Here is an 18,764-nt window from a genome sequence, read left to right on the forward strand (position 1 = left end):
TCCTCTGTAGAAGCAGCTCTCTTTGGTTCCACTACACACCTATCAGCCTTGTGTGGTCTAGCACACCTTGCTGCCTCCACCTCTTCAACACAAGAATAAGTCACAAAACCAAAGCCCCTGGAACGTTTTGTTTGGGGTCTCATTACCACACAATCTGTGAGTGTGCCCCATTTCTCAAAATGTCTCTTAAACTATCATCTGTAGTTTCAAAGCTGAGACCACCATAAAAAGTTTTCTCAAAAGCTCTGGTTCCTTTGAATCATGGCCGTCTTCCCCCACCACCCACCCCCACCGTGGTGGCAACGGCCGGAGGGCTGGGGGCCACCAGGCAGCAGTTTTACCTTCATTTTGAGACCAGATGACCGGACTCACCTCTTCCAACTCAAGTTCAGTATCCCATCTATTTCTTTTAAGAATCTTTTAAAAATTATTTTAAGGATCCTTTTCCAGAAGCCTCTTCAACAGATTTCCCCTTATGTCTTATTGGCCAGCACTGGGCCTAATGCAGGTACTTGCAACAGAAATGGTGCCACCATGTTTATCTTAGCATCCGGATTTATCCCTAGGGCTAAGAACAGAATTGCTCTCTCCTGGTTCCTATTAGGAAAGGACAGACCCATCTCCCACACCCCTTGTGAACAAAATCAGTGCTCTCGCCACAAGATAGAAGAGAGGAATGGCTTTGTTTACTACAGTTATTTAGGAAAAGATGAGCATTTGCAGTAAGAGAATAAGTTTACTAAGGGAGCTTGGAAGGCAAACAAGCAAAGTCTTCCTTTGCCTTTCATTACCTCCTTCTGGAATATAAGTGAATAAAAGTTCAATAATTGTAGTACTCAATAGTAATCTTCAGAGCATTCACAGAAAAAAATAAAAATGAAAGAGAAATTCTAATCAATTCTACTAATTGATGAGCTACTTATTTTTATTACCTGTCAGACTGCCTGATGTTAAGTCAGTTACCTGACTTCAGCATGCTTTAACAAAGTGCGTTACACTAGAACAGGCTAGCCTGTAATAAAAACAAAGTAAGTTTAAGTGTATCTAAATTTTTTCCCAGTTTAATGAGTTACACATTGAAGATAGACCTTTGTACAGTTTTTTAAGAGCACCAAAAATTATCTAGATGATTTATTACCCGAGTAATTTAGTGTGCACATCTGATTCCTCAATATTAAGCTAGTGAAGAATCACAAAAACTGCATGTTTTGCAAAAGCAGATGCATGCTGACAATTCTGAGGCATTTGAACATAAAACTTGTGTTAATGTTGCACACAAAGTAAGTAATTTGATGATCAGGCTCCTATTACAAGGGACTTACGGAAGGAGTAGAACAAAATGATTGAAAAGTAAAGTATTACCAACATTAAGATAAATTCTTTTTTAATAACTAAAGGTATTTATCAAAATCGATTATGATTAAACTGGTCACCTAAAATTCATAATTCTACATCAGTGCTTAGAAAGAAGTAATGCACTGAAATTAGCAGTAAGGTGTTGGCTGGTTGTTTTTATATATTTTGCATATAGTCAGTTACTGAGATTTTCTGGTTGATCAGTTCAGCCTTTTAATTATAAAATTAGCCCACAAGTTTTTGAAGCAATGAGCAATTTTAGATTGTCCATAATTTGTTTGTAGTTGATTTATGATTACATTTGTATGTCTAGCAAGAAGCCTTTAATGGTCCTCAAAATAATTTGTTTATAATTTGCTTGTAAGTAAAAAAAAAAATTAACTGAAGTGCATATTTTTTCTCACAATTTTAGTATTTAAAGTGTATTTATGTAATCATAACAGTATGCATATAATTGTGAAATATAATCAGGTTATGAAGAATCTGTATCCAACTTTTCATCTTGCAAAATGTATATAATTGATGAATACAGTTACTACATTGTTTCATAAATAAATAGTCTTGTTCAGCTAAAATGAACTATAATAGTTCTAATTTACCTCAAGTTTTTCTAAGACAAATAAATTGTAGTGTCACATTAACTTCCTAAATATGGCAAATTGACCTGCAATAAAAGGTTCTAGAGTGAGACAAATTAAACCTTCAACTTCCAACTTTGATTTCTAATATAATTCAAATTGTCACTGAAGCTTTTATTAAGAACAAAAATATATATTTAATTAAATAGTCTTTATTCTGTAAATGACTTATTTTCAGATGCACAATCATGAAATAATGAAGATTTTGATCAGTTGTTTTTGTCTTTTTGCTTTTAAAGGTGTTTTCACAAGACCATTAAAACATTGCCTTCTGTCTAACATATGGATGAATTTTTTTTTATGCTTTTTATACTCTGAACTTGTATCTTTTCTTTTTCTATCTTTATTTTTTAAATTAGATTTCTACTTTTCTAACATCACAGGATAAACAACATCTTACAGAAGTTTTTATAATATTTTCCTAGTTAATGTATTTGGTATAAACTATTTTGGGAAATTTTTAAACAGATGACCCCAAGATCATTTAGAATCATGGGAAATTTATTCATCTGTGTATTGCTAAAGGCACAATCAGTTAATATTACCCCTTGGTAAGGCAGTTTGTCCTTATGTTAATTTATGTATACCCTTTGATTCAGAAATGATAACTATCCTCAAAACATCCTTTCTCCTGGGGGAAAAAAACTCAGAGTAATGTTTACTTATATCACTGTTCATAATAGCCGAGTGATAACAACCAAAATGTCTAGCAGTGAAACAATAGTGGCTAAGCAAATTAGGTGTAGAAGCCAGGCACAATGGCTCGCGCCAGTAATTCCACCACTTTGTGAGGCTGAGGCTGGCGGATCACTTAAGGTCAGGAGTTCGAGACCAGCCTGGCCAACGTGGTGAAACCTCGTCTCTACTGAAAATACAAAAATTAACTTGGTGTGGTGGTGTGTGCCTGTAATCCCAGCTACTTGGGAGGCTGAGGCAGGAGAATCGCTTGAACCTGGATGGTAGAGGTTGCAGTGAGTCAAGATGGCACTAGTGCACTACAGCCCAGGCAACAGAGCGAGATGCCATCTCAAAAAAAAAGAAAAAGGCCAGGCGCGGTGGCTCAAGCCTATAATCCCAGCACTTTGGGAGGCCGAGACGGGCGGATAACGAGGTCAGGAGATCGAGACCATCCTGGCTAACACGGTGAAACCCCATCTCTACTAAAAAATACCAAAAAAAACTTAGCTGGGTGAGGTGGTGGACGCCTGTAGTCCCAGCTACTTGGGAGGCTGAGGCAGGAGAATGGCGTAAACCCGGGAGGTGGAGCTTGCAGTGAGCCGAGATCTGGCCCACTGCACTCTGGCCTGGACGACAGAGCGAGACTCCGTCTCAAAAAAAAAAAAATTAGCCAGCATGGTGGCACACCCTTGTAATCCCAGCTACTCAGGAGGCAGAGGCAGGAGAATCACTTGAACTCAGGAGGTAGAGGTTGCAGTGAGCCAAGATCGTGCCGCTGCACGCCAGCCTGAGCGACAGTGAGACTCCATCTCAAAAAAACAAAAAACAAAAACAAACAAAAAAAACTAAGTGTAGAGAATAAGGGGAGTATTAATGTAGTCGTTAATAGTATTACCAAAATTTCTGTACAATGCTAGAGGAAGGGGGACAGAATTTTAAAAGTGTGTACATTGTAAGTGCATTTTCTCAAGATACATAGGCGTGTGGAATAAGTCTAAAGAATGTGCAAACATAAAGGTAGCTGTATTTTAAATTACAGGGTTTTTTTTTTTATTCTGTTTTCTCAGCTCCCTACATTTTTTTTTATTAATAATGAAAGATTTTTGAAAATGTATTGGGCTTATAAGTAGCCAATACTGTGCTGAAGGCTGAACAAAAATATTCATGTAAATTTATTTAGTTATTCAGTATCTTTACCCTTTCCTTCACAACATTATCAAGATCACTGAGTTAACCCAGGTGCGTGGGTACTTTTGGGTTTTAACAGGTACCAGTCAGTGGCCCAGACCTGGAGGGCAAGCACCTTCATCCCCAAGCTATGAAAACTCACTCCACTCCCTGGTAAGAGCCTCTTATACACCAATTTTATCTGATAGCTTAGAGTTTGTTTGTTTTTAGTAAATCTGGCATAACAGTAAAGAAACAGTAGGCTAGCATTGCACACGAATTCTTTGCTAACAAATGGCTGATTCAGTTGAACAATGTAAGACACATTGGGTATGCCTTTTGCCATCTGTTCTTTGGGACATCAGGCTTCTGGTGTCAGGACAGCTGATGTTAAAATTTTGTTAGGAGGATTTTTGTTTCTTTGACAAATCTAGGGCTTAATCATTCTATACTTCTATGTCTACATATAAAGGGAAACTTTTTTAAAAAAAGACAAGTAAAAGCAAGAGAATTTAATCCAGCAATGCAAAATTTTTACCCTTTTGTATTTTACCCTTTCTCATAATACTGTGTGTGGTTTATTACATTTCCTTTAAAAATTTTAAGTGAATACCAGTGTTTTTTGTCATGAAAGTGTTATTTGCCATGTTTTCTTGTGGGAAAAAAAAAAAAGTGTATTGTGCAAATCATACAAGCAAAACATTATTTAACAAGGCAGTAAAGGAACCTTCTAGATACTTGAGCGTGAAGAATTTGTGGGAGAATGTTGACTACTGTTGCTTTTGTATACTTGTATTTGTAACCCAGAATTACACGGTATAATAAAAACAAAATAAGGATGATTTGATGGAATGCTAAGTCATGCTCTCATTCGTAATTCCAGGTTGCAAAGAGAAACATTCTTTTTCTGTGACTAACAGAACATTTTAAATTGAAGGAACATTTGCTTCTCATGTATTTTGCAAGCAATTATAAGCAATGTGTGCTGTTTAGATGCTAACCTCGTAACTTCCCTGTTGAACCCCAGCCTTTTCATATCTTAATAAAATAGATCTCGCACGTCTTGGCGTTAACTTTACTAACATGTTATGCTGACATGCATATCAGCTATTTCCTCATCTCTTTTGGAGTTAATCTTAACCTGTGCTTTGCCTCCTGTTCTGTCTTGACTTTGCCAGAAAAATCGAGTTGAGCAGCAACTTCACGAGCATTTGCAAGATGCAATGTCCTTCTTAAAGGATGTCTGTGAGGTACTATTTCTTTTAGATGGTGCCTTTTTTGTGTTTCAATTAATTATACTTCCCATTATTCATTTAAAATCTTTAAGTTGTACAGACTCCAGTCTTTAAAAATCAAACAATTGACTATTTCAGTTTTTATCATAGTGTATAGGAATACTTTTGTCTCTTATGTTGTTGAAAGTGATCCTTTTTAAAACAGCTCTGCTGGCATGTGCTTTTGATTTTTTTAATTCTAATATGTTTGTGTATGGGGCATGTGTGTATCCACACACAGACAATACCATTTATTTAGTTTTGTCAAAGAACATATCTGGATGTGTTCACCATATAAGATACATGTGCTTTATATACTTAAGACAAAATTAAAACTTAAACTTACTGGATTTGAGGTCCCTTCCCCAAATTGCCATCATTCAAAGATCAGTATTAAAATATAGGTTGTACTTTTTTTTTTTTTTTTTTTAGCAACTCTTATTGAGAAATGACATAGTATCCTTCATCTTTTGTAGAGGCTAAAAGAAATAACCTCATGGTAGTTTGGTAAATTCATTTTATAAAGCAGTGATTTGTTTCTGAAGCTTTGAAAATTTAGCATAATCTACAGACAGATAGGCTTTTTTTGCTGTTGATTTATAGTTCAGGTGGTTGCTTTTGAAGCTACTTGATACTGCATTTCACTTGCTATCTTCCACATATCACATAGTAGGAAACATAGCAGTTAATGAATCTAACAGATGCCAGCAATAACCTCCATGTTTTTTTTAATCCATACAGCAGTCTCGAATGGAGGATCGTTTAGACAGACTGGATGATGCAATCCATGTGCTGCGGAACCATGCTGTGGGACCTTCCACCAGTTTGCCTACTGGTCACAGTGATATACACAGTTTATTGGGACCATCCCATAATGCACCAATTGGAAGCCTCAATTCAAACTATGGAGGATCAAGCCTTGTTGCAAGCAGTCGATCAACTTCAATGGTAAAATCGTGCTCATCTTTTTTGTAGTAAACCTAAAGATTGTTGTCCTAAATGTCTTTAATGAAATCTTTGGGAAGAGGATCTTTCCGAAAGGAAGGTAAAGACTGACTTTTCAGAATTTTCTTTGCTGTCTAAGTATTAGTCCATAAAATCTTCTTGTGACCTTGTGCAAAAAGCAGAAGCTTTCTACAAAGATCATTTTTAGCTTAAACTTGGATTTTTTTTCCAGATATGTAATAATTGGCACCACAGTTTTTGCCTTGAAATAGTGCATAGGAAATCTGAATAGCAAGAGGTCTGGTCTAGAAAGGTTGTTTATTGTAATTTAGAACCAGCCTTCAATGGTAGAAAGAATGTGAAACTGTAATTTATACAGGTCCAAATTTAAACTTTATTCCCAAACTTGGTGGGGAGGTAGTTTTAAGAATGGCTGTAATTTCAGTAATAAATAAAGGAAACAATTTTAGATTAACCCACAAAGAGAATTTTTAAGAACTCAGTCCATCTTTTTTAAAAAAATGGTAATTTTTTAGAGGGGATGTTCATTCTACAGCCATACACATCAAAAATTCTGTGTTTACCATCTTACATTATTTTTTATTCAAATTATCTTTTAAAGAAATGAAATTCTTTTTGAACCTGATATTTTAAACGTATACCATGTGTTTGCATGTTTATGGCATGATTTTTCAGGTTCATTGCATGCTGTGAAATGTTCTTCTACGAAGCAGATTTTTAGGTGTAAACCATGTGATGAAGGCTAAAACTTACCTATCATCAAAATAATTATACGCCCCAAATGCTGAAGGCTTGTATTCTGTAAGATAGGATTGGTTCCAGATTTTCACACTCACATATCATACACATACATATATACTCATTTTTGAGCCTCTGAAGTTAAACATCACACAAGGCTGCCTATTTTCAGCAGCATGGGTAACATTAGATGCCTGTTTTGTGTTCCTTTGTTTTTTTTAATGTCAGGAAATCTTGAAAATCAGTCTCCTTTTAAAGTACTTTTTATTGCTATTGATAAGCTAATATGTGTCAAAACATATGTAAGTTATTAAACTAGTAGAATGGGGAAATGTCACATGGCTCGCACCTGTAATCCCAGCACTTTGGGAGGCCAAGGCGGGAGGATTGCTTGGAGTTCTAAGACTAGCCTGGGCAGCAAAGTAAGACCCCCATGTCTACAAAAAATAAAAAAAAGTTAGCCTGGCACAGAGGCGTGTGCCTGTGGTCCCAGCTACATGGAAGGCTTAGGTGGGAGAATCTCTTGATCCCAGGAGGTCAAGGCTGCAGTGAGCCATGTTCGTGCTACTGCACTCCAGCCTTGGCAATAGAGCGAGACCCTGTCTCACCAAAAAAAAAAGAAAGAAAGAAAAAAATATGATTTTATGGTATAATTAAAGGAATTTGTTACAAATATGAATGCAGAATATTAATAATTTGTTGAAATACTGTTTATCCTTATTTAGAAGCGTGACTTCAAAATCAATATGCTTGAATTTTAAGTTAGTCTCAGCAGCAATATTTGCAGTTCTTATTCCTTACCTCTTAATGATTTTTTAATTATTCACTTTTACTAGCTTACTGCTCCTATTCCAACTTATCAGCTACAGTATTTAATATGTATCTGGCTCCTCCCAGTTGGAGTTTGCATAAAATGGGACTTCTGTCTTGAGAAAGTTGTTTTTTTACCAATTTCAAATATTCCATAATAGGAAGGGAGACTTATCAAAATCTAGTCCTCCAAAGCCACCTAAAAACCTAATGCATTTTAGTAGGACTGTTAGAGGGAAAAATTCTTTCATTGGATGGCACCCTAAAACTTATAACTAAGAAAGTAGCTCCCACTATATGCTGAAGGAATGTACTGCCCACTTCAGAACAACAACAGAAGGTCTGGCAGGGATAGTTTTTTTGTTTGTTTTTTGAGATGGAGTCTCGCTCTGTCACCCAGGCTGGAGTGCAACGGCGTGACCTCGGCTCACTACAACCTCTGCCTCCCAGATTCAAGTGATTCTCCTGCCTCAGCCTCCTGAATAGCTGGGATTATAGGCACCCGCCACCACATCCAGCTAATTTTTCTATTTTGAGTAGAGATGGGGTTTCACCATATTGACCAGGCTGGTCTCGAACTCCTGACCTTGTGATCCACCCAGCTTGGCCTCCCAAAGTGCTGGGATTACAGGCGTGAGCCACTGCACCCAGCCAGAGATATTCTTAAAAAGAAAAAAATCTCAAAGTAGTCTAGAAAAAATGGTCTCCTGAGACGTGAGGTGAGTCTGGCTTAGTCTGAGCTGCAACATTAGTGCCACAGCAGCTAGCCCAAGCTGTTGTTCAGTGTGTCTATCACGGCCTTCTCTTCAGTCCTTACCACCTCAGTGGGTACAGAGCTGTGGAAAATCTGCCAGAAATCATCTGCTATTTTCATCTCATCCAGACACAATCAGTAATACTTTTAGCAGTGGAGATAAGATGTACCTGCCAGGCCTAGCCTCAAAATATAAAGTTATTAGCTGACAAAATCTGACACTGTTAGGTGAGTCAGTATTCATCTCCTGTCCTTCTGAAGTAAGCCTTTTAGCTGCTGAGTCCTCAGTTCTCAGCTTCAGCAAAAAGACCAAAGGATGGAATGAAAGGAAGATTAGTCTGCCACTGACTATCCCCTCAGAGTCGTAGGCATCTTACTGAGGAAGACTGTCTTATCGTGGTGGTTCTTTTCCATGTCTGAGGACTTCCATTAGTACTACTGGGATCCCTTTGTTTACATGCTCAGCACCCACCTGTATGGCATCAACTCTTCATATTCTTGCAGAGTGTGTGATTTTGGGAGCACGTTTTTGTAACTCTTGCCAGCTGTCTCCAAGAGTTAATCTCCAGCTTTTATTTTCCCCTGGTCACAACCATACATCCTCCTAACTGATCATGAATAAGAAATAATGTGGTTTTACATTCTGGAATCAATTCCCCACCCTCCCTCCCCGCCTTGTTTTTGGTCTCTTACAACTTTCCAGAAGTTTGTCTATCTTTTTCTGCATTCGCATAAGTTAAAAAGAAAAGAATCTCAAAGTAGTCTAGAAAAAATGGTCTCCTGAGACATGAGGTGAGTCTGGCTTAGTCTGAGCTGCAACATTAGTGCCACAGCAACTAGCCCAAGCTGTTGTTCAGTGTGTTTTAGGCTCTTGATAATGGAGGCTACATGGCCAAACTTACAAAGTGATCACAGACACACTTGTTGATCAGCAATTTTGTACCACCGTGTAGAATTCATGAGGTCAGCTGCTTTCAAAAACATTTGCTTTTCATTATTCCATTTGTTTATTGCAGAGAATAGAATTATTCTGATAAATGTAGGTCTTTTCACGACCTCCACAGAACATTCAGATGACATTTTTGTTATAATGGAACTTTATCCTAATGGGCAGAATCCTAATTGTAGGGTTTAAATATATCACTTTTCCTCCAAGTATTTAGAAAAGGGTTCAATATGCTTTTTCTATAAAGGGCCAGAGAGTAAATATTTTCAGCTTTGTAGGCTATATAGTCTCTGTCACAACTACTTAACTCTGACAATATAATATGAAAGCAGCTATAGACAATATGAAAACAGATGGGCATGGATGTATTCCAATAAAATTTTATTTACAAAAACAAGCTCCTTTATTTACAAAAACACAGGTCAAGATTTGGCTACAGGCCAGACCTTGGGAATTCCTGATTTATAACATAAATTGGCACCCCAGCAGATATAATGGGGCTAGCATGTTTTTCTTTTTCTTGGAGCCTATAACATTTGGCTTATGTTCATGAGTAGTTTGAGAGTTTTGTTGAAGTAATTGTAATACTTGAGGCGAGCCAAGACACACTGATAGTGGAAGAGTAAGAGTTGATGGCAGGATAAAAGTGGTACAGGCCAGGCATGTAGTTCACACCTGTGATCTCAGCACTTTGGGAGGCCAAGCTGGGTGGATTGCTAGAAGCAGGAGTTTGAAACCAACCTAGACAACAAAGTGAGAACCTGTGTCTACAAAAAAAAATTTTAATTAAGTGAGCATGGTGCCATACACCAGTGGTCCCAGCTACTCAGAAGGAGGCTGAGGCAAGAGGATTGCTTGAGCTCAGAAGTTTGAGGCTGTAGTGAGCTATGATCATACCACTGCACTTGAGCCTGGACAACAGAGTGAGACCCTGTCTCTTAAAAAATATATATATATATAAATTTATTTATATGTATAATATATATTTAGATAGATTAGATAGATAGATAGATAGATAGATAGATAGATAGATAGATAGATAGATAGATAGATAGATAGATAGATAGATAGATAAAGATAGATAGATTAGATAGATAGAGGTACAGACAGGTCAGCTCCCAGTCTGCAGTACAGACAAGTCAGTGATCAAGGTTGCTAGCAGTGTAAAGTTTACTCGGACACAGTAACCATTTGGCCAAGCATTTCCTTGTCCTCATTAGTATTTGATATTGATATGTCATTTAAATTTTAAAACACGAAATCAAGAGTTTTTAAAACTATTGAAATGTCAGCATTTGGCTTTAGTTTTGTTCCCATTTATTTAGCTAAGGCTAAACTTTTAGAATAAACTACTGAGAAGAAAAATTTTTTAGTAGAAAACTGAAAATAAAAGGAATCACGAATTTTAGCAATGTATGGTGGCTTACACCTGTAATCCCAGCACTTCGGGAGGCTAAGGTGGAACTATTGCTTCAGCCTAGGAGTTCAAGACCAGCCTGGGCAACATGGGGAGACCTCATCTTAGCCATATGTGGTGGCTCGTGCCTATAATCCCAGGTACTTGCGAGGAAGAGGTGAGAGGATCACTTGTTCCAGGAGTTCAAGGCTGCAGTGAGCCGTGATCATACTACCACACTTCATCCTGAGTGACAGAGTGAGATTCTGTATCAATTTTAAAAAAAGAGAGAATCATGAATTTCATTTGAGCATTTCAAAGAGCTCTCTGCAGTATAAAGTTTGTGTACATCCCATCGATTTATGGCTGTAATACCTAAGTACCTAGGCCCAACAAGATAACTCCATCGAAGTACCTTTCTCTTTAATGAAAAGTACTGTTATTTCTCAATCAGACAGTAACTTCAACTTCAAACCAAAACTAAATGAAATTCGAAGCATTTTGTACTAATGGAAACTTGATGCAGATCTAAAACAGTTTATTATTCATGACATAGGATAAAATTTTATCTGTGAGATCTTTTGATTTCATTGTTACAAGTCCTGATAAAATTTAATCCAGGCATTTCTCTTAGTTTTTGGTATTGCTTGGGTTTTTTGTTGTTAAGTGGTGGTTAAAGAAGTGACATATTCTTGTATGAGAGCATAGTAAATAATGTTAAATTATAAAATGTAAGTCTGCCTTATACAATCATTTAAAAATATAAATCATATCTGTTTTCTAAATTTTAAAGCAGTTAGAGAAACTATATGTTTCTTAGTTACAGGAGACTTAAGACTAAGTAAAGACTGATAGGCAAATAGGGTAATATTTTATTCAAAATTATCTTGGCATTTTTGTCATTTATCAAAATAAATTTGAAATCATTTTAATCTTCCATTTGGACAGTATTTAATTTTAGTAAAGGGGTTTGTAATACAGTAGAAGTTGTGTGTCTATGTTTCAACTGAGTAGAAGGATTTTACTTTTAACCACTCTTTTACTCTTTCCAAGTAATTTTTCCTAAATGGGCAATTTTTAAAATTTTTATTTTTATTAAGACTACATTATAGTGCTTTTTAAGGCTTTTGGTAACATTTTAAAATTCACAATTGTTCAAAATGGCAACTTTTTTTAAATTTGAAAAACGTAGAGGTGATACATTTATGGAAATATTTAAAAGGAACCATAACAAATGTAATACTACCAAGTTTCTAGTAAAACCTCTCTTCAGATAAATCAAAATCTTGGAGTAGGCAGTATATAAAGATCCTTTAACCAATCTGTAAATTAATAGTGATTAATTTAAATCATTAGTATTCAGTGAATAGTACAAATTGAACAAATTATTAGAATAGAATTCAAAATCAAGAGGAATTCATACTGTTTTTCAGTTTGTCCCTTAATTCACAAGACCTCTTATTAATCAACTAATTAGATTTAACATTTTTCCATTGTGAGTGCTAAAGCCATTGGCCAAATTAAATGGAAACAAGTCCATTGTTGGGTGCTCCCAGAAAAGTAAGGCCATACATAGATTGCGAAGACTGAGTATGCAGGATGGTGTCATTTAATGGCATGGGCCTTTTATTCTGAACTGGAGCTCTTCATAATCATTGAAACAGAGAGGGTAGCAGGCCTTGGGGTTTGCCTTGCCCTGCTACTCCCCCAACAGCCGCAGCCTGTCAGCTGTATGCTAACGAGGTGAACAATTAAACTGAGTCCTATCTGGCTGGCCCCACAGGCTCTAGGCTCAGACAAAGAACTGTTTATACACCTGTTGTATGTGTAGACAGAGCCATTTGAATGTGGAGCTGCAGATTAAAGGGAAGAGTTGGGAGCCCAGGAGAGCAAGGGTTAAAGAGAACTATAAGAACTGTGAAAGTCAAATTCTCCAGAAAATATATGAGGGCCATTTGCAAGGGGAATCAAGTTACAAAGAAAAAGTTCCTGCTAACTTCATTAACATGAAAAACTCCAGACTTCAAGCCTTCTTCTAGTCTGAGGCCTTTTTTTTAAAGGCTTATATTTTTGCTGTGTGTGCCAATTAAATTTTTTCTTTTGTAAACTATGTTTAAGTTCATGTGAGAAAATACTTAGTTTGTATTATTCTATAGTGTAAAAATATTTGCTGGTGTTTCTGTTGCAAAACAAATCTAGCACCCTTTCTGATTTTCCTTAAGGGAAAAGTAAAATTTCTAAGATTTGTTATTTAGATAATGATCAGACATTTTTTTAACAGTTGAGTTTTTAAAAAATCAAAGAATTATTTATACTGATGAAGTAAAAGGAAATCAGAATTCAGCAGATGCATCATCACTTAGATAAGTGAAAATTCAATTTGTTACTGTCAGTAGTATTGCCTTACATAGCTATAAAATGTTTCACATGTGTAACATACACTAAGTATACATATGTTTAAAATTTAAATTTTAGAAGGCTATTTCCTTTTAAATTACTTGGTGTGATAGTTCGAAATGTTATGTAAAAACAGAATTAGCACATATTGCCAGGGATCATCGAAGTTTCAAGTCCACATTATTATAAATACAAATACACCTCAGCTTTTACTTTAACTTACAATTATTTCCCCAGCCCATCAAAATTCTCCTAGATGTATTTAATCTTTAGAGTAGGCCTTATCTTCCAAGGTTCCAAAGAATTTGCAGCCATATATTGTGTTTGCCCATATCTATTTTTATAAAATGGGATTTTGAACTTCCTTTCCTCTTAGATCCCTGAGTACTTCATAGTAAGAAAGCACCCTCGTTCGTTAAGAATAAACAAGACCATGATACCCTTGAAACAGAATTTCTTGAAACATTTTAAAAATAATTTGCTCTCTTAAATACAATTTTCACAGTCCATTTCTTTACTGATTGTTAGGTTGAGTACTTCAGATTCTTCTCAAGTTTTTTAGGGGAACAACTAAATACTGAAACTTTCTGAAAGTGGGAAGTGGGATGGAAGTCTGCCATAGTTTCTGTGGTCCCTTCCCAGCTTTAAGATTTTGTGATTCCAGTACATGGTGAAATTGTGTGGTTTAGGAAAAGGGTGTAGTGGATGCATGATTATTACCTAAGGGAGTAGTGACACAAATAGTGCTCAGCAATGACCAATCCTAAAATCGTTTTAAAAGTAACTATTGAATTAAATTTTAAAATCCACTAAATGGGCTTCTTAAAAATAAAGATGAGAATAAGTGTAAAACACAAACATTTCTTAGAAAGTGTGGTGGAAGAACGAATCTATTCTAATTAGATCTACTACCAAATGACCTGTATTACCTAAAATTTTGCTTTGGTTCCTTTTGTTTAGCTCACAGAAAAACCAAAGGATAAACTCGCATAGGGGTATTTGTTCCTCTTAGGGTAAAATCATACAAAGTCATGGAAGATAAAAGCTATATTAATTACTCAAGAGGGATTCAAAGCTTGGCAGTTTACTAGGATTGAAGGATTTATTGAAAAACAGTGGTTCTCATGTATAACTCCAGGCAATAAACCTATTTAATTAAAAACTTAATCTTCTAGTTGACACGTCTGCTACTATTCTAATAAAAACTTCATCTGTAACAAGTTTTTCTATGTATATTAATATTGCAATAGCTGACTGTTTGATGGTGTTTGCATGCTTTAGCTTTTCTATTTCAGGTTAACTGTGACTCATATAAGTTTGATTAAAGCTGAAAATAAAAATACATGCCAATTTTGCTGCCTAGCAATGCACAACTTTTGTTTAGTTCTTTTGTTGTTGTTGTTGTTGTTTGTTTTTTTGTTTGTTCGTTTTGTTTTGTTTTTGAGACAGAGTCTTGCTCTGTTGCCCGGGCTGGAGTTCAGTGGCGCGATCTTGCTCACTGCAAGCTCCGCCTCCCGGGTTCACACCATCCTCCTGCCTCAGCCTCCCAAGTAGCTGGGACTACAGGCACCTGCTACCATGCGCAGCTAATTTTTTGTATTTTTAGTAGAGATAAGGTTTCACCATGTTAGCTAGGATGGTCTTGATTTCCTAACCTTGTGATCCGCCTGCCTCTGCCTCCCAAAGTGCTGGGATTACAGGTGTGAGCCACCGCGCCCGGCCTAAATTCTTTTAATTTTGTATTGCTTTTGTTGCTCTTTCAAAAATTTTGAAGGGAGACAGAGAAAAAATAAGATACTATATATGATAGAGGGGCACACTTAGATAAATACTACTATTGCTTGGAATGTAGAAGTATTTTGTTCAATGCCAGTTCATGCATACTTTAATGTATTTAGGTATTATATGAAATAGATTTTCCGACTGATTATATAGGATTATTAATAGACCCTATGATGTGTAGTGCATTGTGACTTATAGAATGCTTTATCAGCTCATTTGTTTCTCACAAACACCCTCTGTGGGATTTAAAATTTACAAATTAGAAGTTTCATTTTTAAAAAACAGTATGTGTTCTTTTGATTTAAAAGCAGTACTACTGTGAAGTATTAATATTTTGAAATTCTCCCCAAAAACCAGAATAATGACATCCAGAAAAAGTTGCTGAAATCAGATGAGTGATACTGTTTTCTCTATTAAACCAAGTAGAATAATTTGGACAGTTATTGCCCCTGAACTATCTTGATCATTTTTTTATTTTTGGGTTTTTGTGGATTTTCTTTAACTTTAGGTTGGAACTCATCGGGAAGACTCTGTCAGTCTCAATGGCAATCATTCAGTCCTGTCTAGTACAGTCACTTCTTCAAGCACAGACCTGAACCATAAAACACAAGAAAATTATAGAGGTAACTATATTGTTGGTTTTCAGATTTAATGCAGACAGAGATATCATTTGAAACACTCTCACCTTTCTCACAGCTGGATTGACATCTGTGAATCAAAAGTCATTTAGGTGAGGGAATTCCAGATAGTACTGTGGAGAGCAGACATTTAGGGTTCCAACTGGCCCACCTAGGTTGACAATTACAGATACTTATTGGTGAATAGATCCACCTATAGACTATTGTTCAGTATTTACCAGTTATCTTTTACCTCTTCCTGTTCTGTCATGTCCCTCTTCCTCAGACATTTTCCCTCATGAATGTGTCTTCATGGTCCCTAGAGGCAGTGACAGATATTTCTGACTATACTGAGAGCTCTGAATGATGGAAGCTGTTGTTTTAGAGATTATCGTTTGATTGAAGAGACATACAGTTTCGATAAAAAACAAACTTGATCACTGCTCCAATAGAGCTTACAAATAAGTGTGAAGATAGAGCACTTAAAAGTGCAAATAAGATCACCAAAATAAAGTTCTCCCAGTTACATTTAACCATGATGCCTATTTTACTGTGTATCCAGGAAGATGTTAAGCTTATGTCCTTTACCTCTGCAGCATCTTAGAAGTTAGTTTCTAAAATCCATTGTTTCTCATCCTTGTTCTTTTGTTAAATAGTGCCTGAAAGTGAGCATTAGACTGGTCATAGGGGTCACACTTGTTCTTTTAAATATAAATGCTGTTAAAAAGCACAAGGATGTGGACATATTCTTTTCAGCTCTAAATAGTATACTTCCTACATCTTCAAACCTCCATCCTAACCCTGTAACTTCTAAGGATATTCACCAGCTAGAAAGCTTTTTATTGTCTTAGCTCTAATTCATAAATGCGTCTCGTCTTTTATCTTTCCTTTGCCTCTTTGTTAGGTGGCTTGCAGAGTCAGTCTGGAACTGTTGTTACAACAGAAATCAAGACTGAAAACAAAGAAAAGGATGAAAACCTTCATGAACCTCCTTCATCAGATGACATGAAGTCAGATGATGAATCCTCCCAAAAAGACATCAAGGTTTCATCTAGAGGCAGAACAAGGTATTTGTTAGTATCCAGGTTTTAAATTTTACTCATTTTCCATAGGTAAAAATACTTGAGAAGTTGGGTGTCATGCATTTATTAACTGCCAGCTATGTTCTAGATATCGTGTTAGGATTTTTGTGTATGTTGTCTCAGTCACCACATCATCCCTATAAAAGAGAAGTATATGAAGGTTTGATTTCAAAATTATGTTTTCCTTCATACTACACCATTTGAGGGACTATATATAAAATATAATTATATCTCTTCGCTCAAGTTGCTTAGTCTGTTAGACAAGTAGAAGGTAAAATAGCTAAAAGAAGTTAAATTGTGTGTTACGGACATTTAGATTTTATCAATTAGTATTTGAATATGGTCAGGTGTCACTTAACGGGATATAGTCTAAGAAATGCATTGCTAGGCAATTTCATCATTGTGCAAACATACAGTATACTTTCACAAACCTAACCTGCTCCTAGGCTGTGTACCTGTATACCATGTTACTGAACTGAGTGCTATAGGCAATTGTAACACAATGGTAAGAATTTATGTATCTAAACACCTAAAAGGCACAGTAAAAATAAAAGATAAAAAATGGTACACCTGTATAGGGCACTTATCTTGAATAGAGCTTGCAGGACTTGAAATTGCTCTGGGTGATTCAATGAGCAGGTGGTGAGTGAATGTGAAGGCCTAGGACATTTCTGTACACTATTGTAGACTTTACAGACACTGTACATTTAGGCTATATTTCATTTATTAAAACATATTTCTCTTCGATAGTAAATTAACCTTAGCTTACTGTATGTCTTTTACTTTAAAAACTTTTACATTATTTTTAACTTTTTAACTCTTGTAGTGATAGCTTAAAACACACATTATATAGCTATACAAAAATATTTTCTTTAAGTTCTTTTGTAAGCTTTTTTTGTTTTTTTGTTTTTTTGTTTTTGTTTTGAGATGGAGTCTTGCTCTGTCACCCAGGCTGGAATGCAGTGGCATCATCTCAGATCACTGCAACCCCCGCCTCCTGGGTTCAAATGATTCTCCTGCCTCAGCCTCCCAAGTAGCTGGGATTACAGGTACCCCTCACCACTGCAGGCTAATTTTTGTAGTTTTAGTAGAGACGGGGTTTCACCATGTTGGCCAGGCAAGTCTGGAACTCCTGACCGCAAGTGATCTGCCTACCTCAGCCTCCCAAAATGCTGGGATTACAGGCATGAGCGACCGTACCCGGCCTTTGTAAGCTTTTTTCTATTTAAATTTTTTTTTTTTACTTTTCAAACTTTTTTGTTAAAAACTAAGACACAAACACACATGTTAGCCTAGGCCTCCACAAGGTCAAGATCATTAATATCACTGTCTTCCACCTCCACATCTTGTCCCACTGAACATCTTCACAGGCAGTAACATGCAGGAAGCTGTCATCTCCTATGGTAACAAAGCCCTCTTCTGGAATACCTCCTATAGGACCTGCCTTCAGGTCTTACAGTTAACCTTTTCTTTTTTTGTTGTTTTTTTGAGATGGAGTCTCGCTGTTGTCACCCAGGCTGGAGTGCAGTGGCACAATCTCAGCTCACTGCAGCCTCCGCCTCGCGGGTTCAAGCAGTTCTCTTGCCTCAGCCTCCAGAGTAGCTGGGACTACAGGTGCCTGCCACCACGCCCGGTGAATTTTTGTATTTTTAGTAGAGATGGAATTTCGCCACGTTGGCCAGACTGGTCTCGAACTCCTGACCTCCAGTGATCTGCTTGCCTTGGCCTCCCTAAGTGCTGGGATTACAGACGTGGGCCACCGCACCCAGCCAACTTTTTTTTTAAGTTAGAAGTATACCCTAATGATAAAAAGTATAGTATAGTATAGTATAGTATAGTATAGTATAGTATAGTATAAATACATAAACCAATAACATAACTAGTTATTATTATCAAGTACAGCAGGTCCTCAAAAAACATCATTTTGTGAAATGATGAGAAAAAAAATTGGTTCCTAGCTGGAGCCTCTTTCATTGTAAAGTTTGCACATTCTTCCCACGTCTCCTCATGTGGGTTTTCTCTGAGTACCCCAGTTTCTTCCTTCACCCCGAAAATGTGCATTAGGTTGATTAATGTGTCTAAATTGTCCCAGTATGAGAGAGTGTGGGTGTGTGTGAGAGTGTGCCCTGCAATGAAATGGCATCCTGTCCAGGGTAGTTTCTG

At 36.6% G+C, this 18,764-nt stretch overlaps 1 protein-coding gene across 17 annotated transcripts in view; it reads left to right on the top strand.

Annotated features, from left to right (window-relative positions):
• Positions 1-18,764, top strand: part of TCF12 (transcription factor 12) — a 376,442-nt gene that overhangs the window by 330,736 nt on the left and 26,942 nt on the right. For 10 of the 17 annotated variants that reach the window (XM_025389607.1, XM_025389605.1, XM_025389616.1 and 7 more), the window contains 5 exons: positions 3,940-4,013; positions 5,018-5,089; positions 5,855-6,061; positions 15,411-15,525; positions 16,424-16,586. In XM_025389607.1, the coding sequence (XP_025245392.1) occupies positions 3,940-4,013; positions 5,018-5,089; positions 5,855-6,061; positions 15,411-15,525; positions 16,424-16,586 (631 nt within the window). The remainder of the gene's footprint in view (positions 1-3,939; positions 4,014-5,017; positions 5,090-5,854; positions 6,062-15,410; positions 15,526-16,423; positions 16,587-18,764) is intronic. The other 7 variants (XM_025389614.1, XM_025389617.1, XM_025389613.1 and 4 more) reach the window with 2 other exon arrangements.

The sequence above is a fragment of the Theropithecus gelada genome, chromosome 7a (assembly GCF_003255815.1).
Source record: "Theropithecus gelada isolate Dixy chromosome 7a, Tgel_1.0, whole genome shotgun sequence".
Classification (NCBI taxonomy): domain Eukaryota; kingdom Metazoa; phylum Chordata; class Mammalia; order Primates; family Cercopithecidae; genus Theropithecus; species Theropithecus gelada.